Source organism: Alligator mississippiensis, chromosome 5 (genome assembly GCF_030867095.1).
Source record: "Alligator mississippiensis isolate rAllMis1 chromosome 5, rAllMis1, whole genome shotgun sequence".
NCBI lineage: Eukaryota > Metazoa > Chordata > Crocodylia > Alligatoridae > Alligator > Alligator mississippiensis.
This window is the reverse complement of record NC_081828.1, coordinates 74,982,508-75,006,584: the sequence shown is the minus strand read 5'-3', so window position 1 is coordinate 75,006,584 and position 24,077 is coordinate 74,982,508. Positions and strand designations below refer to the sequence as shown.

The 24,077-nt window shown below is 57.6% G+C and overlaps 4 protein-coding genes across 6 annotated transcripts; 3 read left to right on the top strand and 1 right to left on the bottom strand.

Annotated features, from left to right (window-relative positions):
* The first annotated feature begins 1,869 nt into the window (after positions 1-1,869).
* On the top strand, positions 1,870-6,499 carry FIZ1 (FLT3 interacting zinc finger 1). 2 transcript variants are annotated; one of them, XM_006266517.4, is made up of 2 exons: positions 1,870-2,136; positions 3,132-6,499. In XM_006266517.4, exon 2 carries the CDS (start codon positions 3,155-3,157, stop codon positions 4,505-4,507), a length of 1,353 nt encoding a protein of 450 aa, XP_006266579.1. In that variant the 5' UTR covers positions 1,870-2,136; positions 3,132-3,154; the 3' UTR covers positions 4,508-6,499. The 2 variants fall into 2 exon arrangements, with proteins under 2 accessions (XP_006266579.1, XP_059584462.1); XM_059728479.1 differs by lacking the exon at positions 1,870-2,136 and adding an exon at positions 2,303-2,713.
* A 1,533-nt stretch (positions 6,500-8,032) lies between these two features.
* Positions 8,033-10,835, top strand: ZNF579 (zinc finger protein 579). The gene is made up of 2 exons (XM_006266541.4): positions 8,033-8,308; positions 8,776-10,835. The coding sequence occupies exon 2, from the start codon at positions 8,780-8,782 to the stop codon at positions 10,148-10,150; it is 1,371 nt and encodes a 456-aa protein (XP_006266603.1). The 5' UTR covers positions 8,033-8,308; positions 8,776-8,779; the 3' UTR covers positions 10,151-10,835.
* A 256-nt stretch (positions 10,836-11,091) lies between these two features.
* On the top strand, positions 11,092-12,812 carry C5H19orf85 (chromosome 5 C19orf85 homolog). Its single transcript, XM_059728478.1, has 2 exons — positions 11,092-11,295; positions 11,789-12,812. Exons 1-2 carry the CDS (start codon positions 11,123-11,125, stop codon positions 12,333-12,335), a joined length of 720 nt encoding a protein of 239 aa, XP_059584461.1. The 5' UTR covers positions 11,092-11,122; the 3' UTR covers positions 12,336-12,812.
* A 107-nt stretch (positions 12,813-12,919) lies between these two features.
* SULT2B1 (sulfotransferase family 2B member 1) lies at positions 12,920-22,231 on the bottom strand. Of its 2 annotated transcripts, XM_006266516.4 has the most exons (7): positions 22,148-22,231; positions 15,355-15,497; positions 14,869-15,077; positions 14,657-14,783; positions 14,489-14,583; positions 13,927-14,104; positions 13,375-13,573 (listed from the first exon to the last, which is right to left on the bottom strand). In XM_006266516.4, exons 2-7 carry the CDS (start codon positions 15,488-15,490, stop codon positions 13,458-13,460), a joined length of 861 nt encoding a protein of 286 aa, XP_006266578.1. In that variant the 5' UTR covers positions 15,491-15,497; positions 22,148-22,231; the 3' UTR covers positions 13,375-13,457. The 2 variants fall into 2 exon arrangements, with proteins under 2 accessions (XP_059584460.1, XP_006266578.1); XM_059728477.1 differs by lacking the exons at positions 13,927-14,104; positions 22,148-22,231 and having other exon boundaries at positions 12,920-13,573; positions 15,355-21,997.
* Positions 22,232-24,077: the final 1,846 nt, after the last annotated feature.

Below are 24,077 nucleotides of genomic sequence, written 5' to 3'. Positions count from 1 at the left end.
CTTTGTCGCTGTCGACGTTGCTGTTGCTTTCACTGCTACTGATCCTGTTGTTGTCCTGCTCGCTGTCTTCAGGTCCAGTTGTGTTGCTGTCCCAATTGTTCTCCCTGTCTACCTCCCTTTCCGGGGGGACTTTGAACACCCTGTGCCACGTGTCCCTTTTCCAGATGGAGTTGGCTGCATCTTCTCTGTCCTCTCCCACCGTTTTCTGGAAGTAGGACTCAGAAACATTTTAACACAGTCCGTTTGCTCAAACTTAATGTGACTGTACATCAAGAGGTTCCTGCATTGCCACAGGGTGCTCCTGACGCAGGATACAAACAGGTCAAAGTGGGTCTGGGACCCCTGATATTTAGTCAGGTGCCCATACAGCCACCTCCCTTGTCATCAGCCTGACTCCTGTAACTTTCTCCAGGAGCCAGCCTACATTTTTCCACGCTCCCTTGGCATAGGGTTAGAGCCAAAAAAGGTGGTCAGTGGTCTCATTCACACCTTGGCAGCTTTCCCTGGGACAGCTGGGTCTAGACTCTCGTCTTGCTCTGTGCCTCTACATCTTCACTGGTAGTATGCCATGAGCTATGAGCCAGTTCAAGTTTCTATGGTCTTTTCTTAGGTCTATGTGGAAGATCCAGTCCGAGACAGCCTGGCAGTTGTTATCAGGGAGCAGCTCCACAGTTGATAGCCCGTCTCTGTCTCTGACTGCCTTCTGTATCTTCCTGTGAAACATGGTCTCTGGGCTTTCCTTCTGTAGCTCATACTCACTCTGGAAATCCTTTAGTACCTTGTAGAACCTGGGGTATTCCATGGTGCGCGGTCTCCCCCTGGCTGGAGCTTACAGCCCCCACGGTCTCAGGAGATGACCTGTAAAATACTTGACAAGACAAGCTGTTTTGGTCTCTGGCCCAGTCGCCAGCTTGCAGATCTGGCTTGTATACCGTGCCCACAGGAAAAGGTAGATGTATGGCATCCCCTTGCCTCCAGTCTGTTTCTCTTTGTATAGGGTCTTCCTTGCCACCTTCTTCATTCTGGATCCCCAGAAGATGCACATGGCTCTCTGGATTTGCGGGTGACACATTTGGGTGAAGACCAGTGTGGTGTACAGAAGCACTGGTAGCAACACCGCCTTCATGAGTGCCTCTTGCCCCCCCATGGAGAGGCGGCAAGTGTGCCACAGACCCGATCTCTGCTTCACTTTGGCCTCCTTCTCCCAGGCCATCTTTCCACTCAGCTCAGCTCAAACTCCAGATGCATGTCTACCTGCAAAGGACTCAGCCTATGGCACATTGGGTGGCAGGGCTCACATAGGGAGGAGCCCCGTGCATGGTGGGTGATGCAGCATGGACTGTAGGCAGTGGAAGCCCCCCACTGCCCAGCTCTGCTCCAGATATCCTCTTCTCCCCTCTCTCTCTCTGGAGGATCAAGGGAAGGGTAGAGAGATAGCTACATCCCGTGTAGTTTGATGCCCTCTACAGAGGGGTGAGCTACAGATCTCTCCCCACTACAGAGATGGGGTTGCACTGAGTTCCCTTATTGGTGAATCCCAGCCCCAACCCAGCCCCCAAGTACACACAGCCTGGCCCACAGGCAAGAAGTCACCCACTGGCTGTGTCCTCAGCCTGCCAGAGACTTCCTTCAAGCCCCATCTAGACATACGTCCGCACACAAACACACACGAGTCCATACCTACACCTAAGCACATGCGTGCTTGCTACCTTGCCCCTAGTCAAAATGGCTCCTCCTTGCCCATAGCCAAGATGGTGCTCGTCCAATAGCGTGCCCTACGTACCCTCAGCTAAGATGGTGCTTCTGTGACAGTGCCCACTCCTTGCCCTTAGTCAAGATGGCGACCCTGTGCTACATTTCCCTTGCCCGCCCACCGCCAAGGTGGCTCCTTGCTGCCCACTCTGTTTTGCCCATAGTAAAGATGGGTTCGGGCGGTTTCCTGGGGAGGCCGGGCCTGGGCAGGAAGCGCGGCCGGGTGAGGAGGGCGCCCTCCAGGGCCCGGCGGCGTCCAATCCGGGGGCTCGTGCTACGCCCCCACCCCACGAGGCTGGACCGGGACCCCCGCCCTGCCGTCAGCTCCCGCCGCGCGGCGGAAGTGACGCCCCCCCGCCAAAATGTCGGCGCCCAGAGGGAACTGTGAGTACGGGGGGAGGGGGCAGCCCGGGGAAGGGCCGGCAGTGCCCCCTCGGGGCCCGGGCAGAGCAGCAGGGGAGGGGAACAGGGCTGAGGAGGGAGCGGGCGCCGGCAGAAGGGGGCAGCCCGGACACCTGGGTTCCCTCCCAGCTCAGGCAGGGGAGGGGGCTGGGGGTAGGAGCAGGGAGGCCAGGAGCCAGGACTCCTGGGTTCCCTCCCAGGTCCGCAAGACACTGAGGCCTGGTGAGCCAGAGGAGGAGGGCTGCCAGGCAGGAGTCCTGTGAACTGGCTTAACGGGCTCCAGGGATGTTCCTGGCTTTGACTTGAGTTCACTTGGACCCCGAAGATGGCAAGAAGGCCCCATCCCTAGGACCTACTGCTGCCATCGCATTGGAAAATGCCCACCCCCAACCCCTCTCCTCTCCCAGGACTGCCCCAGCCCCCAGGGGTCCTGCCTCCCTAGTCCCTAGCTGAGTTAGGGACCCAGGTACTTGGCTCCCAGCCTCCTGCTCTCACTTCACCTAAGTTTTTCTGCCGATGCCTTCCTTACACACAGCTTCAGCTGTTAATACACCTTCAGGTCAGCCATGCTACAAAAAGCACTCCATCCTTCTTTACCCACCTGGGAACTTCTCTGGGTGCTCATGGGCATTACAGTGAGGGCAGGAAGCCAAGATGCCTGGGCTTTTTCTAGTTCTGGGATAGAGATGGGATCTGGTGGGTTATAGCAGCAGGAGATGGGGTTTGGGAGCCCGGAACCCTGGGGTCTCTCCCCAGCTGTACCCAAGACTCTCCATGCCAGTGTGGTACACTTGCTGGATTTCTGTGTATCCTGGTTTCCCTGTCTCTTGTGGTTGTTACTGAGTTGCGTGAGTGGATGCCTCCTTTGCCAGTAGTGTACCAACAGCTCCCTTTCCCTCAAGGGTCCCCTTGGTGCAAGTGGGGAAGCTGACAGGGCACCTCCAGCCCCACTGACTGCTTCGTTTTCTTCTTCCCAGAGCCCCTGTGGGACCTAGCGGGCATGGAGTGCTATGGTAAGGATGTGGCAGAGGGGCCAGGGGAGGCCCCCACAGCTCTCTGTTCAGCCCCAGAGGATGCCTGCCCACCAGCCCCACTGACGGACAATGGGACAGGTGCCCGTGTGCCCTTCCACTGCTCTGAATGCGACAAAAGCTTCCGGTACCGCTCAGACTTACGGCGCCACTTTGCCCGGCACACAGAGCTGAAGCCCTTCCAGTGCCCACACTGCAGCAAGAGCTTCAAACACTCTTTCAACCTGGTAAACCATATCCGCAGCCACACGGGTGAGCGCCCCTATCGCTGCACCCTCTGCCCCAAGGGCTTCCGTGACTCAACGGGACTCCTGCACCATCAGGTGGTGCACACGGGCGAGAAGCCCTACTGCTGCCATGTGTGCGAGCTGCGCTTCTCCTCCCGCAGCAGCCTGGGCCGCCATCTCAAGCGGCAGCACCGCACCCCATCTGGAGGGGCCACTCCTGTTCCACCTGCACCCACCCACTGCTTGGAGCGCCTGTGTGGGGATGGGCGGGGGCGAACGGCACCCTATGGGTGTGGGGCCTGCGGGCGCCACTTCTGCCTGGCTGCTGAGCTGTGCAAGCACTGGCTGGCTCACACTGACATCAAGCCCTTCAAGTGTCCCGAATGTGAGCGAGACTTCAATGCCCCATCCCTGCTGGAGCGCCACAAGCTCACCCACGCCAAGGACCGTCCCCTGCTGCTGCCCTGCCAGGCCTGCGCTGGCCAGGCTGAGCCACTGGGACAGAGTGCTTGCCTGGCTTGCAAGCCCCAGGAGACCCGCCCCTTGGACAGCCTATACCAATGTGAGTGTGGCACCTTCTTTGCCAATGCTGGTGCCCTGGCCACCCACCTGGCTGCCCACACAGGTGAGGCCTCCTTCACCTGCGGCATCTGTGGCATGAACTTTGGTGCTGTGCCCCCACTGGAGGCACACCAACTGAGCCATGCTGTACTGCGGCCCTCTACCCCGGGCAGCCCCGTCCAGGCGCCAGCCAGTGGTGTGGGCGGTGGGGGGGAGCTGGAGCGCCACTTGCTGCCACGGCTGGAGCTGCGTGCCTTCCCACCGCGGCCAGGGAAGAAGCTGTACAAGTGCACAGAGTGTGAGAAGTTCTTCCGCAGCCCAAGGGACCTGGACCGGCATGTCCTGGTGCACACGGGCGAGAAGCCGTACCAGTGCGCAGAGTGCGGGAAGTTCTTCCGGCATGAGTGCTACCTGAAGCGCCACCGCCTGCTGCACAGCGGTGAGCGCCCCTTTCAGTGCAGCGTCTGCCACAAGGGCTTCATCACCTTCAGCAACCTCTCACGCCACCTCAAGCTCCACCGTGGCATTGATTAACCCCCAGTGCAGCCCCCTGCCTAACTGTTGGCTGCCATATTGCACTCTCCCTGTGGGGAGGCATCTGCTGTGTGAAGAGGGGAGGGGTTGGTGGCACGTGCTGGGCGGTTATAGGGTCTCTTCTCAGCATTGGGCAGTATAGGCAGGTGTGTTACGACAGGGCCTGCCTGCACAGGTGGGTGTGTGACTGTAGCATTTCCCTGCACTGTATCCCTTTAGTGTCTCCCTTCCTACACTGGCATGTTACCATAGCATCTACCTGTGCAGGGAAGGAGTTTATCATAGGGTATTCCTACTGTGGCAGCTGTCTTATAGTAGGGCCCCTGTCCATGCTGTCCTGTTATGGCTGATCATTTGTCCAGGCCTGGGTAAGGGGCTGTACCTCTGGGGTGTCTGCAAGGTGCTGGGGTCATGGTCAGATCCCTGGAGAATGCAGGGCATGCCAGGCATCCCTAGATCACTTGGGGCCAGGCTGCTTTGTTTATGTAGGGTCTCTAGATGCAAGCTCATCTCCCTAGGGCCTTTCCAGACAGCAAGGTGGTGTTCTGCTATTGCAGGGCCACCTTAGCATGTGTAGGCTGCCTTCAGCAGAGCTGTTCAGGGCCTGTTCTTCCCTCCATGCATAGACCCCTGGTCCATGGCTGATTGGTAGGAGCGGGGGAATCTACTGGGCTGCCAGGCTGTGGCAGACCCAGGGCTTTCAGTGGGCCTGTCCAGCCTGCTCTGCCAGACCCAAGAAATCCCTAGGGAGGGCCCAGCTGGTCGCAGTGGGGGCTCCCACGTTCGGTGTAGTGATATCCCCAATATGACACCTGGCCCCTCAGCAGGGTGTGACCCTCCCCCTCCCAGGGCAGGGACTGTCTCATTAACTTCACTGGGGTTTGGCTGCTGTGAATCCATCCTCAAAGGAGAGCAGAGTACTGGCACTAGTCCAGTATGGACATGCCAGGACACCCCCGTGGAAGGATGCTGAGGCTGTGGCTGAACTGTCATGAGGAGTTGGGCCTTGCTGGGCACACCCCCCTTCAGGTTCCAGGGTGCCACACCATGCCAACGTGGAGTCCCACGTGGTGCTTTTGCAGGGGGCCTCAGGACTCACTGGAGAAGATCCCACTGGTGCCACCAGTCACCAAGCAGCAACACTGTGCCCCCAGCCCCTCACTATCCCTGGGGGCAGGGCTGTACACTTCCTGACCTGGGATGTGCCACTAGCCCTCTTTCAAAGCCATGTACCAGCAAATGGCGAGTAAAGTGTGTGTGTGGGGGGGGGGATGAGGAGGGGGTGGATCTTGCCCTCAACTCTCTTCAGCTATCCCCTCTGGGCCTACAACATCCTGGAAGAGGTGGTCCATCCCCTATCCTCTGCATTGCTGGAGGGCGTGGGGCTGACCTTTTTTGTTCCTGTAGGGCAGGGGTGGGCAAAATGCGGCCCATGGGCCAGATGCGGTCTGCCAGGCCATTCTATCTGGCCTGCAGGGCCCCTAAAAAATGTAGAAAATTAATATATATCTGCCCTGGGCTGCCTGTCACGCAGCCCTTGATGGCTTGCGAAAACTCAGTAAGTGGCCCTCTGCCCAAAATAATTGCCCACCCCTGTTGTTGGGGCTCCAGTAAACATGCTTGTCACAGATTCCTGGGGTAGCTGCAGTGGTTCCTGGCCTGCAGGCTGGGGTGTTATTGTAGACTATCCTAAACCTCAGACTGCAGCTTGGGCTCTCCCCAGTGGGCAGGGATGCTGGGGCATGTTGAGGGCAGGGGAGATGCTGTTTAGAGGGGCTGTAATTTGGAGTTGGGTCTGAATAGGCCAGGGCAGTCAGGCCCTGCCCATGCCACCTGAATGCCCATGCATTCAGAAATCAGGAAGGGATAAAGAACATAGTGTAGTGTTTCCTCTTTCCTTCTTCTGTTTGTAAAAAAATAAATAAATAAACAAACCAGCCTCTAAGGAGCTTGGAGTGGGAAAGTGAGGAAATAAATATTCTCCCCCACCAACCCCCTCCTGTTGTTTCCCTGGGTGGGAGAAGGAGAGTGTGTGGAAGGGAGCTGTGCTGTCCCCTGCTGAGGGGGAGAGAGGGACAGTGAGTGTGTTGTGTGTGGGATACTATCTCTTGTTGGCGCACACATAGGTATAGGAATGACGGAATGGTGTGTGAACACTTGTGTCCTTTCTGACAAATTTCTGGGGTTGATATCTTTTATTGAATCAACTATGTAGTTGGGATGAAGTGAGACAAGTTTTTGAATGCAAAATATTCTTCATCAGGTCCCATGAAGAATGCAATGTCTTGCATTTGAAAACTATCCCAACTACATAGTTGGTCCAGTAAACCATATCACCCTAGGAAATCCTTATGTCTCACATAAGTTATGGACCATCATGGCTACATCACTCTTACACTTGCGTACCAAAGCCACTTCTGTTCAGATGACATGAGATAAGCTGGACTCCCAAGGGGTAATAATCAGAACCATTTGTGGCCAAGCCTCCATCTCACCTGCTCAGCAAGTCTGGCTGACTGAGGAAGAGTCAGACTGCACTGGGGCTCTGCTGTGCAAGTCCTAGTGGAGAGGTAGGGTCCTGGGAGCCCAATAGATCTTGGGCCAGCAGGGGAAGAACAGCCAGTGCCAGGAGGGCTGGCAGGCAAAGTGATCTGCAGGGCAGAGTTGAATAATTCCACAATCTGGTGGGAACAACTCCCAGTAGTTGTTGCTCTGTTTCTTGGATGCCTTTTCCCAAGGGAAGAAGCTAGAGGAGACAAGGAAATATTTCTTGTCTCCCCAGCAACTGGGTGGCAGATCAAACAGCAACTGCTATATTATGGTAATTGGATAGGACCAGGGGAACCAAGATACCCAAGAGTGTAAAAAGAATTGGCTGAGGTTCTTGCCAAGCTTCTCATTGGTTGGTTGGATAGCTTATTTTTGTCACAGGAGCTGGGGAAGCTCCCAGCAAGCTGAAGAAGAGTCGATGCACTTCTGTTTGCCAAAGGGTGAATGGCACGACCAGGTTAGCTGCTCTGGTGCCAATTCACAGGAAGGCAGATGTGGGCCATGGGCAGCAGATGGAATGTTGAAGTGGTTTCCTGGACCGTGGCCCCTGCAGCTCAGGCCAGTGCTGGTTTTGGTGCAATGCCAGGTTTGGTTCTGCAGGGCTCGGGACTGGCTGTGCTACATGGGTCTCAGAGCAGCGCAGGGGACCCCATGGCAACCAGATGGGCAGCAGCATCCTTGGGCAGCCTAGTGCCTCTCTCCAGGCAGGGGCTGGGATCTCACCTGCACCGAGGCACAGCCCTGACTGCCCTGTCTTTACAAAGGGGGAAAACGGGGAGTGCAGATTCTGAGCACCGGCACAGGGCCGGACACAGGCATGGGCAAACCAGGGGCCCAGGCAAAGGGGGACAGAAAATGGTAACCCCCCGCATTGTCTGATTATTATTATCATTGTCTCTGGCAATGCGGTGGCGGGGGGAGAGGGGGGGTCAATACTAAAAGTTCGCCCGGGGCTGCCAGGTGTCTAAGTACGGTGCTGGGGGGCGGGGAGGCAAGGCAATGCCAGCCCCAGAACTGCAGGTGGAAGCCAGGCGTCTTGGCCCCCAGCCCCTGTAACCCCCTCCCGGGGCTGGGACACAACCCAGGCGTCCTGGCCGCAGCCCCTACACCCCACCCCCCGTCTCCCGGTGCCTGCCCGTTTGCACTCGCGTGTGCAAAAGCAGCAGCGCGTTTCTTGGGGACGCCATATCCTGCGACACAGACACAGGCGGGCGCACACACCCACCCCCAGGAGCGCCGCGCCCGGCAGAGGTAAGGCAGGGGGGCAGCGCGGGGGAGGCCCCGGGGCAGGGGGGCGGGGGGGGACACAAGCCCCTAGGAGCCCGTGGCTGGGGGTGATCCCAGCTCGACCCACCCCCTCGGCATGGCAGGGGCAGGGGGTGGGAGGTTCCTTAATGCTGCAGCAGCGGCCTGAGTTCTGCCCAGGGCTGCCCCCAGGGAGCAGGGTACAGCCCAAAGAAAATAGGGGGTCACCTCCACCCAGCCTCCCTGGCGCTGCTGGGGAGCTGGGCTGGGCTGCTTGGGGCCAGGGTGGCTGCTCTGGGGCAGGGAGGGTGGCACATGCTGTGCGGAGGGCAGGGTGCAGAGCTCAGGAGGGGCAATGCCCCCAGGTCCTAACCCCAGTGCTGCTGGCGCAGGGAGCTGGCTGAGAGGGGCATTTCCCATCATCCGTTACTCCTGACCTGACCCCCGCCGTTCCCGTTTTCCCTCCCATACAGGGCTATGGAGGCAGAGCCGCCCACATCCCCACCCCCCACTGGCCCCCCGGTGCCAGAGCCGCCAGCCCCATCTGTGCCCCTGCCCCCGCATCAGTGCACCCTCTGCCCACGCCGCTTTGCCCGGCCCCATGGCCTCCGACAGCACCGGCGCCGGCATCATGATGCACCTGGCCCCCCAGCGGGCACTGAGTGTGGGCACCAGTGCCAGGTCTGCGGGAAGCGGTTCAAGTTCCCTTACTACCTGGCACGGCACAGGCTTACCCATGGCGGGCATACGCCCTTCCAGTGCCCTCTATGCCCCAAGGCCTTCCGCCGCCCAGCCCACCTCACCAGACATGAACGCACCCACGCCCGCCAGCACCCTCCCCGCACACAGGTCAGGCACCAGGGTGAGGGGCAGGTGCCACCAGCAGGCGTTGACACTGAGGAGGAGGAGAAGCAAGTGCTGCTGCAGGAGGACTGGACCCTGTTGTGCCTGGCCTGTCATGAGGCCTTCGAGACCAAGGGCGAGCTCAAGGCCCACCGGTGCTTCAAAGCCCAGGGCCAGGCAGGCCTGGGGCTGGGGGTACCAGGCTCCAGGCCACACCAATGCGATGTCTGCCACAAATCCTTTGCTCGGCCCTGGTCCCTGTCACGCCACGCGCTGGTGCACACAGGTGAAAAGCCCTTTGCTTGCCCGGACTGTGATATGACCTTCCGCCTGCCCTCCTACCTCAAGCAGCACAGCCGTGTCCACCGTGCTGCCCCTACTGCCACTGCTGGGGGGCTGCCGCAACGGTGCTCATGTGCTCCCAAGGGCTCCCAGCAGATGGGGGAGCTGGCACTGAGGGGCCCAGAAGAGGAGGAATCTGTGGCCAGGGAGCTGGAAGGACCCCGGAAGACACATACATGTGGGGTGTGTGGAAAGGCCTTCAAGAGCCGCTATGACCTGGGCACACACAAGCTCATTCACACAGGTGAGCTGCCCTACCCCTGTGCCCAGTGTGGAAAACGCTTCCGGCGCCCATCCCACCTCACACAGCACCAGGTGACGCACACGGGGGCCCGCCCCTTCCAGTGTGTCCTGTGCCAGAGGGAGTTCAAGCGCCTGGCCGACTTGGCGCGCCACCGCCAGGTGCACCAGGGTGATCGCCCGCACCGCTGTGCTCTGTGCCACAAGGCCTTCGCCCGTGCCTACAGCCTGCTGCGACACCAGCGTGGGCACCGCTCACCCCCGCCCGCCTCCCCCACTGCCTTCCTCAGCAGCTCCTGCTTCGACAGCCAGGATGACTCAGCCTTCCGTGCCCACCACCCCAATGAAGAGGATGAGGAGGACATGGACCAGGGGGACATGGAGGGGGAAACTGCCAGGAGGGAGTCTGCTGGGAGGCTGTGATTGCCAAGTGGGGCTGTGGCACCTGTGGCGGGGGGGGAGGGATCAACTGTGCTTGAGGGTGCCTGATCAGGGAGTGTGGGGGAGGAGGAAGCCCAGGGCTTGTAGGGCCTGGCTGGTTTTGGCATAGCGCACCCAGAGTCATGGGAAAGAGCCTCATGCTAGACCCACTGAGGGTGGGGAGATGGAACCAGGGTGGGGGGTACGGTGGGTGGGCACATCACCTGCAGTCCCAATGGGTGACACCGTGGGCACCCAAGGGAGATGGCAGAGTGCGGGTTTGGGGTACAGGGCACTGTCAGCAAGGGAGGGAGGGGGTGGAGGCAGCTCCCGTCCACGTCCCGGCTCACACGAGCCCCGCAACCAGCTGCGTGCTGGGGCACACGGGCCCGGGGAGCGGATCTGGGGCAGGGCACTGCGAGCGAATGGGCCCACGGGGCTGGTGTGGGACGGGGAGGGAGGGTGGTCCTTTAGGGACTGTGACACTTCGCAAGGGAGACGAGGACCTCCCTGGGGTGGGGGTGGGGGGCAAGATCAGGAGCTCTGGGGCCGCCCGCCCCCTCAGCCCTTGGCCGGCAGGGGGCGCCCCCGGGTCGCTGTGGCAGGCGGGCCACGTACGGGGCGAGCACGGACCCCCGGCACACAGCGGGGGTGGCCTGGACGGCAAATAAACGGAGCCTCGGCCCCACGAGCGTGTCCGTGTGATGCGGCCCCGGGAACCCAGTCCCAAGCCGCCCTCCCCGTCCGGGCCCCTGCAGCGCCCCCCCGCGCGCCCCGCACTTCATCCCCAATTAGCGGCGGCGGAGGAGAAGGGGGGCGCAGCGTGCGGCTCGCGCTGCCCGGGGCCAGGAATGTCCTAATTGGGGAGGGGGGGTGGGGGACCGCAGCGCTGCCCTGGTGACAGCCCCGGGGCGGGGGCGCAGCAGGCTCAGGCCGAGCGGCGCCGGGAGCCGCGGCCGCGGGCGGGAGGGCAGGATGCAGCGCGGCGGCCGCCCAGGCCCGCTGCCCGCCGAGCGCGGCCGGGACCTGTTTGCCTTCGTCACCGCCGCCTCCACCCACGTCCTGCGGGCGCTGCAGAGACCCCGGCGGAGCTGCCCCGGCAAGAGGAGGGTGAACCACCGCCGCTTCCTGCATCACCAGATCAGCAGGTGGGAGCCCGGGATCGGGGCACTGCTGGGGGAAGCTCGCAGCCCCTCAGGACACTGCCGGGGGAAGCGCGCAGCACCAGGTGGCTGCTCAGGGCACTGCTGGGGGGAGCTCAGCCCCTCGGGGCACCGCTGGGGGAAGTGTGCAGCACCAGGTGGCTGCACCCGGCAGAGCTTGCAGCACTGGGGGTTTGTTCAGGGCACTGCTGAGGGAAGCTCACAGCCCCTCAGGGCACTGCTGGAGGAATCTCACAGCACCAGTTGTCTGCTCAGGGCACTGCTGAGGGAAGCTTACAGCCCCTTGGGGCACTGCTTGGGGAAGCTTGCAGCACCAGGTGTCTGCTCAGGGTACTGTTGGGGAAGCTCACAGCCCCTCAGGGCACTGCTGAGTGATGCTCTCAGCACCAGGGTACCTAGTCCTGGCATGACTAGGGAAAGATCACAGCCCTTCAGGGCGCTGTTTGGGGAAGCTCACAACCTCCTCTCCTCTCCTCAGGAGATTCGCAGACATTGAAGCGGCCACACGTCAGCTTGCCTCCTCCATTCTGTCTCAGCAGCCCCATGCAGCCCCCACACCTCCTACCCCTGAGGAGCCCCGGCGTCCTGGTCCCATGTCCCCTCCTGGTTCCTTCCTGGGTGTGGCAGAAGCCTTCAGGGCCCCAGAGCCAGGGCCCAACTGGGCTGTTGCCCTGGATACACTGAGCCCTGACCCTGGTGACCTCTTTGACACCATTGCCCCCAGCCCTGGTGAGACCCTCCATGGCCCTCCCCTGCCCAATTCCCTGTCCCAGGCACTGAGGGGTGAGGGGCACTCTGGACCCCTATCTGGGACCTGCACAGCCTGGACAGCTCCTCCCTGTGGGCTGTATGTCCCCTTGGCTATGTCCCCCATGTGCCCTGCTACCCTCCAGGATACCCAGGTGGGGGCTGGTAACTATGGTGACTTGCCCCTCCTTCCTTCCTCATGGGGAGGAGAGGAGCCCCTGAGCATCCTGAAAGCAGGCCCAGGCAGGAGTCCTGGGGGGCAGGAATGGGGGTGCTAGAGCTAATAGGGTCAACAGGGGGGCAGGTTCTCGGGCTTTCTGCTCTTAGGGGTCTGCTGCTGACCACAAGGCCATGCCTGGGGCTTTGCAATGGTTTCAGGGGCTGCCTGACTTTGGAAGCTGATCCCTGGTGGGGGAGGGCTTGCCTTGTGTGTCTGCTCAGGGCCAGGTCCTTCTGCTGGGGCTGGGGTTGGGACACAGTGTCTGTGATGTGACTGAGGCTGCAGGAATTGAGGAGAGCCCCAGTAACACCCTGATGCTCATGGGTTAGGGATGGCCCTTTCCCCCAAGTGCCTCTCCTAAACACAGTCACTTGATCTGAGACAGAGGTGTGGGGGGCTGTTCATACTCCAACCATCTGTGCCCCCCACAGCCCTGTACCCCTAGCCCCCATGTCCTCTATACCTGCATATTTTCCCCCATACATACCTGTGGCAAAGCAGCCTGAGTCCAATAAACACAAGGAAATGCACTGAACCAGGGCTCATGGAGGTTTGTTCCTGACACAGAATCTGCCCCCCTCCCACAGGTGGTCCCATCTCAGTGCTGAGGGGGGCCCTATAGAACTGGCTCTGACACACCTGTATGCGTGACCAGGGCGAGCTGGGTTTATTGCAATCAGTGGGTACACACTTAAGGGTTACAGGATGCCAAACCCAGCAGGCAGTGACTTCATGGGGCTCTCCTCACCATCCAGGCCCAGAAAGGATCGGAGGGGCCACAACACCCCCATAGGAATCAACACTAAGAGTGGAGTCAGCTCTAAGGTGCTGCCTTGGGGGCCCCACACTCAGGTTCATATGTGAATGGTGGGGATGAGCAATTTAGGGAAAGGGTCCGGGAAACCCCTCTCTCTGCAGGGATCCCCTGGAGAGAACCCAGATGTCCTGGCTCAACCCCTGTTCAAACTCACCAGACCCTACTCCCCCTCCCAGAGCTGGGAGAAAAAAACTTGTCCAGGATCCCAGCCCTGCCCCTGCTCAGCTCCACCAGATCCCACTCCCTTCCTATACTTGGGAACAGAACCCAGGCATCCTGGCTTGCTGCCCCTGCTCTAGTTGTGGCTCTGTGCTCCTGTGTGGTAGCTCCCTGGGGTGAGGAATCAGCGTGGGGGTGAGGGAGTCACTGGTTGTCCCAGGGGAAGGTGACGTCCAGACCTTGCATCCGCTCCTGGTACACGCAGTCGAAGCGCTCACTCTGAGAAGCCGTGAGGTGGTTTTTCCAGTCCCCTGAGATCCCTGCAGAGCCAACACAGCATTGGGGGCCAGCAATCAGCACCATGCAGCTTGGCGTCCCTGCCATGTTGTCACCCACAGGCTTGGCCCCACTGTGCCTATCAGCCACAGGCTCCTCCGGCTGAGCCCCTCCCCTGCAGCCCCCACCTTGCTGGATCCTTTCACCACAGACCCTGCTGTGCTTCTCCCACCCTGCCCCCTCACCCTGCCAGTGCCCCTCACCCCCAATGTCCAGCTCCCTGCTCTCCCAGCCCTGCTTTTTGCTGTGTCCCTCATCCCTATGTGGGAGCCCCTGGTGCCTCATCTGTGGTGTCCCTGCCTTGCCCTGTCCCCCACATCCCACCCCGCCACAGCACCTTTGCGCAGGAAGGAGCTATTCTTGTTCAGTATGAAGCTAGGTGCCGTGCTGAAGTTGCTCATCTTGTTCTTCCTCATAGCCTGGAAGGAGGCATTGGCCACTACCGAGTCTAGTGCCTGCTCATCCAGCTGTTTGCCCAGGAACCGGCAGATCCGTTCTACGCTGCCTCGCAGGTCCTGGCATAGGGGATATTTCAGGGATGGGCTTCAACCCCAAAGCAAGGGAAAGCCAGGCCAGACACCAGGGTAGGGGCTCTGGTATGAGAGGAGGGTTATGGAGAATAGAGGTGCCTGCAAAAGCTTCACTTTTCAGGGATCAGAATGTAGAATGGGGAGACCTAGAGGTCATACAACCCCCCCCTCCCCTTCCCTGGGCACACCTTGGAGATAGCAAGGAATCTGCAGGGCACCCACTTCTGGGCTCCCCTCCTCTCCAGCCCAGCACCTCCACTGTGACCCTCTCCCACACCCTGGGCTCCCCCAATTTCTCCCCACTAGGGTTCCAGTCCTCTCCCTGGGAACTTCCCCTCCAGCCCCCCAGGATATCCCCCCAACCCGCACCTGCAACAGCTCCTCATAGGTGATGTAGAAAAAGTTCTCATGGCCCTGCAGCCCCATCCAGCCCCGCACGTGGTCAAACCAGGATCCAAACGGCACTAGAGGGTGGAAAGCAGGAGTCACAGGGTGGGCCGGGTCAGTGGGCCTCCCCTGCCATCCCCCAGCACTCACCATCCCCTTTGAGGAACTCCTCCAGGAACTGGTCCAGGGACCCAGGGTCCTTAAAGGGGTGGAACATCTGGGCAAAGTGGTATAGGGAGACCAGTACATCCTTGGGGTTCCTTATCGTGTAGATGACCTGTGGAGGGAAAGGGGACATGACAGGGACTCCCACTGTAGGGCATTCTGGGAGAGCGTCCATGGGGTTCCAATTCCTACCGTACCTTGGCTTTGGACTTGAAGAAGGACTTGGCAAAGAGCTGGATCGGCAAGTGGGAGCTGATGAGGCGTGGTGAGTGGTTTCTGCGGGCCCTCCGCAGGCCCAGCACAGTCTCGTACCAGGGGGCACGATCCCAGTTGGGCACAGTTTGGCACCAGCTGGGGTCCCCATTGCTCTGGATAAGGCTTAGGATCTCCAGCATCCACACCGTCCCTAGGGTGGCAGCCATCACTATGGCAACTATTGCTATGATCATCCCAACCTCCTCACACATCTATATGCCTTCCCTGACCCCACCCCAGATTTCAGAACACTAATGGGCATAGAGTTAATGAACCCAGGTGTCCTGGCTTCCAACCCCCCTATTCCAGTCCACCAGTCCCCATTCCTCTCCCAGAGCTGGAGAGAACTCAGGCAACCTGACTGGGGAGGTGGGAGTGGTCTAGGGGCCCTTCTCCCTGAGCAGCAGGATGGGGTGCAGGGACTGTACCTGACTTCTGATAAGTGACGTTGAAGACATCATCGTCCAGCACCTGGAAGTCGTTCTCCACTGTCTGCAGGGCACATGGAGAGTAGATGAACTCGGGGAAACTGATGCCCTTGTACTGGAAGTACTCCTTGAACATCCTGGCACTGTAGAAGATGCCACACTAAGGACATGGCACCAAGCCACAGCACCTCTGGGAACCTTGATCCAGTACTGACAGACAGACAGGGGCTGTGTGTGTGCGCGTGTGTGTAAATACAAGACCAGTGTTGCTGCCTGTTGGGGCGTGTGTGTGTGTGTGTGTGTGTGTGAGAGCAGTGCTGTCCCCCGCCCAAATCACAACTGATCTGTGTGTCGTGCATGTACATGTGCACTCCATACCTCCCATGAGGAGGGGTCAGCCCTACACAGTTCTCCATCCTCACCTCTGCTTCCTGGAGCCCTTCAGTTTCTCTCACACAACCCCACCCCGCATCATCTTGTAGACTTAGACTGGATCACGGGCACATGACTGACTGCAGTATGCAGCGTCCTGCCCCCAGATGCACTTATCCAGACTTGCTGTGCTTGTCTGACTCGTCCTGGTATCCTGGCTCCTTGCCAGGAAGTCCCAGATGCTAGCACCTCAGGAAACTATAATGCTTGCCAGCCCAGGGCAACCAGAGCCCCCTAGATTACCAGCCTGAGCTCCTTGCACTCTGCCACAGCAGTACTACTCAGCCAGGCTGCCCAGGGCCCATGGGGGTAGCTACCTCTCCAGGTTTAAACAAAGGCCCAAAGCTCCAGTTGTACCCTGGCTCAAAAGCAGGCCACAGAGGCTTGTCATGTGGCATTCCCCTGAGGAGAATGGGCAAAGGGAGCAGAGTGACTTATGGGAGGTTTGTCACAAGAGTTCATCAGGGGTGGATTGGGTACCAGGATGTCTGAGTTCTGTCCCGAGGTGTGCCACTGCCCTTGGGGAACTAATGGCACCATGCCATGCCTGTAATACTGTTCAGCCCTGTACCTTGGAATCTTTTGAGAGCAAAGTTTATTCTCAGTATTCTCCCTGGGTGTGTGAAAACTCTTGGCACAATGGGACTGTGATCCTGGTGACCTTGGCCCTAGGCAGTGCCTGGCATGATGGTGTCCCGATCCTGGGTTCTGGATGCTGCACAGACCCAAAGCCATCAAGACTGGGACCCTTCTGCACTGCATGCACACATACCCCCTTGAAGAGGTCACTATATATGTAGTTAAAGACAAGACCCCTCTTCCCATTTTGCAGCTGGGGAAACTGATGCACAGCAGGACTCCAGGATGGGAACAAGGCCCCAGCAAGCACCAGGGGCTGTGGAGGGTCTGAGCCCCATGGGCACCTGCATGATGGCTTCACAGCCACCTATAACACCCTATGGACACTGTCTGGGCAGCAGAGTCCATGGGAGGTGGGGGTTCCCAATTGATTCTGGCTGGAATCAGGTATTTCTATCAATCAGATGTGGTGAGGCAGAGCAGATGAGATCTTGTCCCCTCATGCCAGAAGGAATCAGACTAGAGACAGGCTTTGCTTACAATCCATGCCTCCTCCTGCAGGGCCCCTAACCCAGAAGTGCTTCTATAGGGAAAGTCCTGCCCCTGCCCCCTCTTCTCCCTACTTGTCTCTGACTCACACATGTACACAGGCATATTTCAGTCAATCACCTCCCCCCACACACACCTGATATCAGATACCAGGGAAAGCTCTTGGCTTCACATACACATGCGCACACATGCACACAAATACACATGCATGCACCTCTGCAACAGACACAGAAGGTTGTGGCTCCAGCTGTCCTCAGGAGCCTCAGCTGCTCCCTCCCTCTCCTGCAAACTGAGTGCCTGCTCCACCCCACCTGTCTAGGAGGTTTCCCCTGACAACACATACTCTGCTTGTTGGGCTGGCCCAGCTGGGGAAGAGCACATCTTCACTGCATCCCCAGAGTACATGTACACATGGGGAAGCAGAGGCACCAGGTGAGTTCACCTGCAGCAGGACAAGAGTTGTGGGCTGTAATTAAAGGCCAGCCCTCTAGTGTGGAGCACTGAGAACATGTGAAGGAAAATGTAGGGGTACACAGACCCCTGGGGCTGGGGTGGAGGAAACTCCACAGAAAGATGGATCTTTCTCTGTCTGGACAGATCCTTTCCCCTTTGAACACAGGTCTGGCAGGGCCTCCTGAACCAGTGGCTCCAGCCCCTTCCCACAGAGACAGGCTCCATGTCACACAGTACCCTTTACAGGTCAATAGAGCACCAATTCACACCAGTCACAGTCCACTTCTCCTGCAGAAAGGCTGGACCAGCTCCCTCACAGGCCTATTTGTTATATAGGAGTGGTGGGCCAAGGCTCACTGGGAAACGACAAGCCACCCTCTGCTGTTAGGAAGCCACCAACTACATAACACATGACTACCTGGGAGCTTCCTTGGCCAGGAACCTGACCCAAATGAATCCTCAGATGCTACATGCTCTGGTGCTGGCACCATCCTGTGGCACTCCCTTCAAGTCGCTCCCTCCATGCCAATGCTACCAACTCATGCAGCCCAGTGTCAGCGAGCAAGTGCTCCAGTTCCCTGGTCACACCATCTCACTCACCCCCACTGGTTCCTAAACCATCCCCTCACCTCCACATTGTGCAATCAGCACTCCCTCCCAACATTGAGCCCACAAGCCCCTTGGACGGCAGCTTCTACAACTTCCAGCTCTTGTTCCTTATAAAAAAACTGAATTGTTTTTTCTGCTAATCCTCACTGAAGGAAAGCTGTATATTTTAACCCAGTCAGTGACTCATGGCACATGCTGTGGGAGGTCCTCTTTCTTTAACGTCAAGTTAAAATCTTCAAGAGGAGACTAGACAGTCACCTTGCTGGTGTCACCTGACCCCCAGTTATCTTTCCTGCTTGGTGCAGGGGGCTGGACCCAATGATCTTCCGATGTCCTTCCGGCCTTACAATCTATGAAGTGTCTCAAACAGTACCCCACATTCCAGAGCTAAGTCTCATCCAGGCTTAGCACGGTGGCACACCTACTCATGCCTGGAAATGCATCACCTGACGCACCCTAGGGGAGTATTTGCCTTGTTCAGGGCTGCAGTCCTCTGGCAACTCGTAGTCATCCCTAAATCCCTTGCATCACCTTCATTTCTGCTTAGGAAGGCTCTGAAGGGAAGAGCCACAGGTGCCAAGCCCAGTCAAACTAGCAGGCTGGTCTGCAGGGTGCTGTGGCTTTGATCCTGGCCCAACAACAGGGCTTGAGCAGGGGGTTCCTGGTTAGGGGAGAAGCCCAGAAATGCTACACCAGGGGAGGACACACTCCCAGAGATGCCAGATGTGCTATCAGCCATGCAGCAGCCATGTTAAAGCCTATCTGCCTCATTACAGGGGACACAAAAAGAGATTTTTGTGATTTTTTTTAAAACCCTCTACATCACATTTTTAATTACATTTCCTAAATTGCATTTTTTCACATTACATTTTTTAAATTGTTTTGTAGGAAGCCTTAGTGGTGCCCTCAGACCTAGGGATCTGAGGGCCTTTGTCTGCCTTCCAGCTGAAGGAGGAAAGCTGTGGAATCTTTAACAATGAGCACTTTTTCCCTAGTGTACACTGGGAGTTTGAGTCAGCTCAAAGCAAACAGTAAACACCATTGACTCCCTTTACCACTTGTCCCAATTGTACATCCCGAGTTGTCTCTTTCTTTTTCCCTCTCCCTCTCTTCTTTCCTTGCATTTTAGTTCTGTGTTTGTATAGCACCTAGCATAACAGGGCACTGATCCAGAACTATTGCCAGTACATATGTTTTGGTTTCTCTTTGCCTGTGCAACATCCATTCAGCCTCCCCACTTTATGATATGGCCTTGAATTTCAGGATTGCATACTATTCCCTTTCCTCCCTCCTCCAACAGCCCTGCCACATTCAGTTCACAGGAGCAAGCAGTCCAGCTGCTGGACTAGGGCTGTGTGGTGAAGGAGGCTGATGCCTGCAGGAGCCTGCCTTAACCATGATGGCAAAAGGGGAAGGCTCATGAAGAGGCCTGGGAAAAGAAGGGACCATTTCATGAATCTAGCAGCTGAGAGCAACATAGAGCCCTCTGCCACCAACTGCTTGTGTTGCCAGCCACAGCATCTCACTCAAATCACCCAATGGGCATCTGGCTTGAGATGCTGGTTTCCAATGTGGGGAGATACTAAAGGCTTCAGAGGCCACCAGCAGCTACACCTCAAAGACGGTGACAATTCGTGTGTGTCCTGTTCCCTCTATGACACACACAGGGTTCTCAGACATTAGAGGACATGCCTAGGGTGACCACCCATCCCTAATTGGGTGGGACAGTCCCAAAATGTAAACATCAAGTCCTGGTCCTGGGCTGGATGACTCCTGGTTTCCCCTCGATACAGTCAACTATTGTCCCAGTGTCATGTGCAGGGATCTAGGTTTTCTGTTTGCCATGAGAAAAATCATGGGAAACTACTGGTTTCCAGCCTGCAAGGGGCTGCTTGGGGCTGGGGAAAGCAGGACACAGGGGGTGCCATGTGCATGTGTGTATGCACACACATGCATGTGGCCAGCAATACAGCCAGGCAGTGGTGGAGAGCAGCTCCCCCAGCTGCCTGCAGGTAAGTCGGGGGGGGGGGGGGGGGAGGGATAGGCGATGTGGGGGAGGGGGGCACATTGAAGCCCCCATGGTGAGGGAGGGAGTGGGTCAGGGTTGGCAGCTGGGGCTGTGGGTGCTGCCCAGGCAGGCTGGTGAATGGGGCCCAGGCAGAAATGCATAGCCATGGGACCTGGCCAGGGAGTGGGATGGAGCCACAGGCGGCTTGTCTAAGGAACAGCGAGGGGGCATGTGTCGCACTTTACTATTGTGAAAAGGTGGTCACCCTAGCTGTGCCTCAGTTTCACTATCTGCTGGGCAAGGGCAGTTCCACTGCCTCATCTCATAGAGGCACCATGACGATGCTCTGAGACTGGCAGAGCCAATGCCTAAGTAGGAGGTGACCAAGGAACAGGCCAGGATGGGGTTTGGGATATGGCCTTCAGAGCAGCACAGGCAGTCATTTGCCTAATGCTCAGGCTGCATCCCTCCAGCAGTAGGCATGGCTGGTTATTTTCTTGATGCGGTCTTGCTTATTCTCTCAAATAGGGAGACCAGCTCATTTTCCTGAGCACCACAGTCACAACCGGGAGTGCTCCTGCTGCACAATCCCCCCTGCCTCTCTAGCAGGCTGTACTCTCTAGGGAGCCCTGTCTCTGCTGGAGCCCATTTCCCTTGCTCTCTGCTAGCAGGTTTTTCATGCTTTCCAACAACCTCTATCACACATGCTGTTCCTGACCTGCCCCCACTTCTGTGCTGTGCAAGCTGCTCCCCCTCCTGACTGCTAGCTCCCTTGGGCAGTATTTTCCACAAGCCAACTCTCACTCCCAAGAAGAAATTTAATTGCTCCCTCTAGCTATCCTGACTGCAGGCCAATCATCATACTTGTTGCCTTCAACCTAGTCTCTTGATTCATGGCACCCATTAACATTTTCTCTCCTAACAACAGGCACGTACAAGTTAATGCACAAGCCACTTAAAACTAATGGCCTAGGCTGCGTAGCCACAGAAATGTCTTGCTTTGGAAAAAGAAACAAGTGCCTCCCTCTCTGCTGTGAAACTACCTTTTTTGTAACACTAGCTCCTGCAGCGTTGTCAGCTCAAACAAACCAGCACTGTTGTCTAATGCACCATCTCCCATGGGCCTTGGCAAGGTGTATCCCCAGCGCCCACAGAGCACAGATAGGGTGATCTCCAGGGAACTTAGGACACCTGGGCTCTTGTGTTCTCTTGCAATCATTTTAATTAGCATTGCTTGTGTCACACTAGCAATTAAAAGTCCTGAACAAGGTCACAGTGCTGTCACTCTGCCCTGCTCCAGCCTAGAGTAACTAAAATTGGGGCTGTTATCCATCCTATGCCAGTGCTTCCCAAACTTTTCCTCAGCATGGCCCCTCACTCTCAACCCACAGCCCCCACAACTCCATCTGCTGATGTTGCAACACCATTTGGGGTTGGGACCCACAGTTTGGGAACTGCTGTCCTAAGCACTTTCTAAACTGTGCGAGACAGTCCCTGCCCAGAAGAAAGCCTCATTCAGACAAAGACAAGAACTCTCATTTTCAAGATGGGGAAACTGAGGTCCAAGAGCTCAGTGATCTGCCTCAGTCAATGGCTGGAAAGGATCAGCATTTGAACAGAGCCCAGGGGGGCTGCCTAGCCCTGGCCATGCCAGTTGACACTCTGTATACACCCTGCCACTACAGCTCTCTCTCACACCACTCCAGCTTTTATCCCTTTATTTATCCACCTGTGGCCTGTCCATATATCCATCCACCTCCTGCACCCTCCATTCATTCCTTTATCAATCCCTCTGCATCTCCCTCTCCATCCATCCCATACACTTCTTTATTCATCCATGCTTCTATCCACCCCCAAACTCCCTCTCTCCATCCATTCATCCTTCCAATATCTTTCTGTCCATCCCCCACATCCCTCTGTCCATCATCTATCCCCACAAAACTTCTATCCACCCTTTCATCCATCCCTTGCATCCCCTCTACCTATCCACCTGTCCCTCTGCCCATCCCTTCACAGCCTTCCATTTGTCCTTCACCCCATCCCCACAACCCCACCCCTCCACCTGTCTGCCAGCCCATCTGTCCCTCCAGCCCTCTGTGCATGCCCCCCCCCTTCCCCTCCCCAAGACCCCTCCACTTCCCCTCAGTGCCTGTCTGGTCCTACCTCCTGGAGGGACAGTAGGAATGGGAGTGTGGAGCGTTGCCAGTGCTGTGCTGTGCCTGGAGGAGGAGAGGTGCCAGCGCCTGCAGCAATGCCAAGGGAGCTCCCTTCTGCAGCCTGGTGCCTGCAGACTGTAGTAAGCAGACCCCAGTGAGCCCCAGTCTGTGGTCCTGCTGCCTGGGGGCTACTGCCTTCCTCAGAGCCCAAAGCAGAGACACGCAGCACAGTGTGGCTGGGAGACGCTGGAGCGGGGCCTCCCCAGGGTATGAGGTGGGGTGGGGCCCAAGGCTGGGAGCCACCAGGCGTGGGAGCTAGAGCTGGAGTTGGACTTGGCTCAGCCAATTCCAGGAGGAATACAGGGAGAACAGGCAGAGCCCGCTTGTGCAAGAACCACACCCCAGCACCACCTGGGAGCACCTGCTGTGCCTAGCCTGGTTCATTGCCAAGCCTCCCAGGCATAGGGCAGAGTCCAATCCTGGTCACAGATCCTAGGGGGTCAATCTGGATTTGCTTTAGATTACAGTGGGTGCATCTACATGAGATACTTTACTGTGCAGTAGGCTAATCTACTGCGCAGTAGTCTAATCTATTGCAAAGAAAAGCATCACTGTCTACGCATGTGCAGCATTTACTGTGCAGTAAATTAGTCTACTGCGTGGTTGGCTACTACAGGTAGCAGATTTACAATGCAGTAGCTACTGTGCAGTAGTGCACATATAGACAGTTGACTGGGAACAAATTGTTCCCAGTCAGCCCAGGCAGCAGGAGGAGAGGGAACTGTTCCCTCCCCTGGGCAGCTGCCTGCTTCCCAGTCTCTGCTTTGAGATAGAATCAGGGGCTGGGACACCATCGCCTGCCCGGGCAGCTGCCTGCTACTCAGTTCCTGCTCCTATTGGGGCATTGGAGCAGGGGCTGGACAGCAGGCAGCTGCCCAGGGCAGGGGCAGGGGATGGTGTCCCAGCGCCTGCTCTAATCTGGGAGCAGGGGCTAGGCAGGAGGCAGCTGCCCAGGGCAGGCATGCAGGGCTGGGAGCCAACTGCACCCCTACCCCCAGCCCAGGCCTCACCCTGTGCCCCCTGCCAGCCCAGGGCTGGCACCAGGGGAGCCTAGAGCTCCCCCTGGCTTCTTGGGGCAGAGCAGGGAAGGAGTAGTCCTGGACTGAACCGCTCCCATTGAAAGCAAATTTACTTCTGACTGGCGCACATGTAGACATGCTACCAAGGAAAGCTTACTGCACAGTCTTTTACTGTGCCGTAAACTTACAGAGAATTAATAGCACATGTAGACACCCCCAGTGGGGTCAGAGCCCAGTCTTGGCAATAGCTCCCTAGAGTCAATCCTGAGTTGCCTACAATTGCAACGAGGTCAGGACCAGTTTCTGATCTTAGCTGCCCCACAATCAATCTGAAGTCACTCCCCATTACAGTGGGGTTGGGTCCAGATTCTGATTTCAGCTTTCAGAACTGAATCTGGAATCATCCCCGACTGCAGTGGCATCAAGGCTGGACCCTGATCTTACCTCTCTAGGAGTGAATCTGAAGTCACTTCAGTTTGCAGTGTGTTCAGGGCCAAATATTGATCTCAGCTGCTAGGAGTGCATGAGGAATCCAGACCAAGAGGTTGACAGAGGAAGAGAGCACCAAAAGGATTCCCCAGGTGCTACCCATGCCACAAAAACACCAGGATTCCAGACCCAGAGTCCCCAGGATTGGTGCTCTGTTGCACTGGGTACCACCAGCGTCCTGGTGGTAGCACTGGTTATATCCCACTGACTTGGCTTTGATTCCAAAGAAAATGCAAGATACTGATGGCTTTCTCACTGTGGGGAGACAGGTAGGTCTGACTCATTGAGTCCTGTCCAAACCTGCCAAACAGAGCCACTTGCTTCCAACCAGAAAGGCCCCTGCCAAGACAGGGTAGCCTCTCTGCAGAA

Excerpts from the sequence above, each read along its gene's own strand:
- ZNF579 (XM_006266541.4), top strand. The coding sequence starts at position 8,780 with ATGGAGGCAGAGCCGCCCACATCCCCACCCCCCACTGGCCCCCCGGTG.
- C5H19orf85 (XM_059728478.1), top strand. The coding sequence starts at position 11,123 with ATGCAGCGCGGCGGCCGCCCAGGCCCGCTGCCCGCCGAGCGCGGCCGG. Across the intron at positions 11,296-11,788 it reads CTGCATCACCAGATCAGCAG|GAGATTCGCAGACATTGAAG; the intron begins GTGGGAGCCCGG and ends TCCTCTCCTCAG.
- SULT2B1 (XM_006266516.4), bottom strand. The coding sequence starts at position 15,490 with ATGTTCAAGGAGTACTTCCAGTACAAGGGCATCAGTTTCCCCGAGTTC. Across the intron at positions 15,078-15,354 it reads CGTCACTTATCAGAAGTCAG|GGACGGTGTGGATGCTGGAG; the intron begins GTACAGTCCCTG and ends CTGCCACCCTAG. Across the intron at positions 13,574-13,926 it reads TAGCTCCTTCCTGCGCAAAG|GGATCTCAGGGGACTGGAAA; the intron begins GTGCTGTGGCGG and ends TTGGCTCTGCAG.
- FIZ1 (XM_059728479.1), top strand. The coding sequence starts at position 2,671 with ATGCCTTCCTTACACACAGCTTCAGCTGTTAATACACCTTCAG. Across the intron at positions 2,714-3,131 it reads AGCTGTTAATACACCTTCAG|AGCCCCTGTGGGACCTAGCG; the intron begins GTCAGCCATGCT and ends TCTTCTTCCCAG.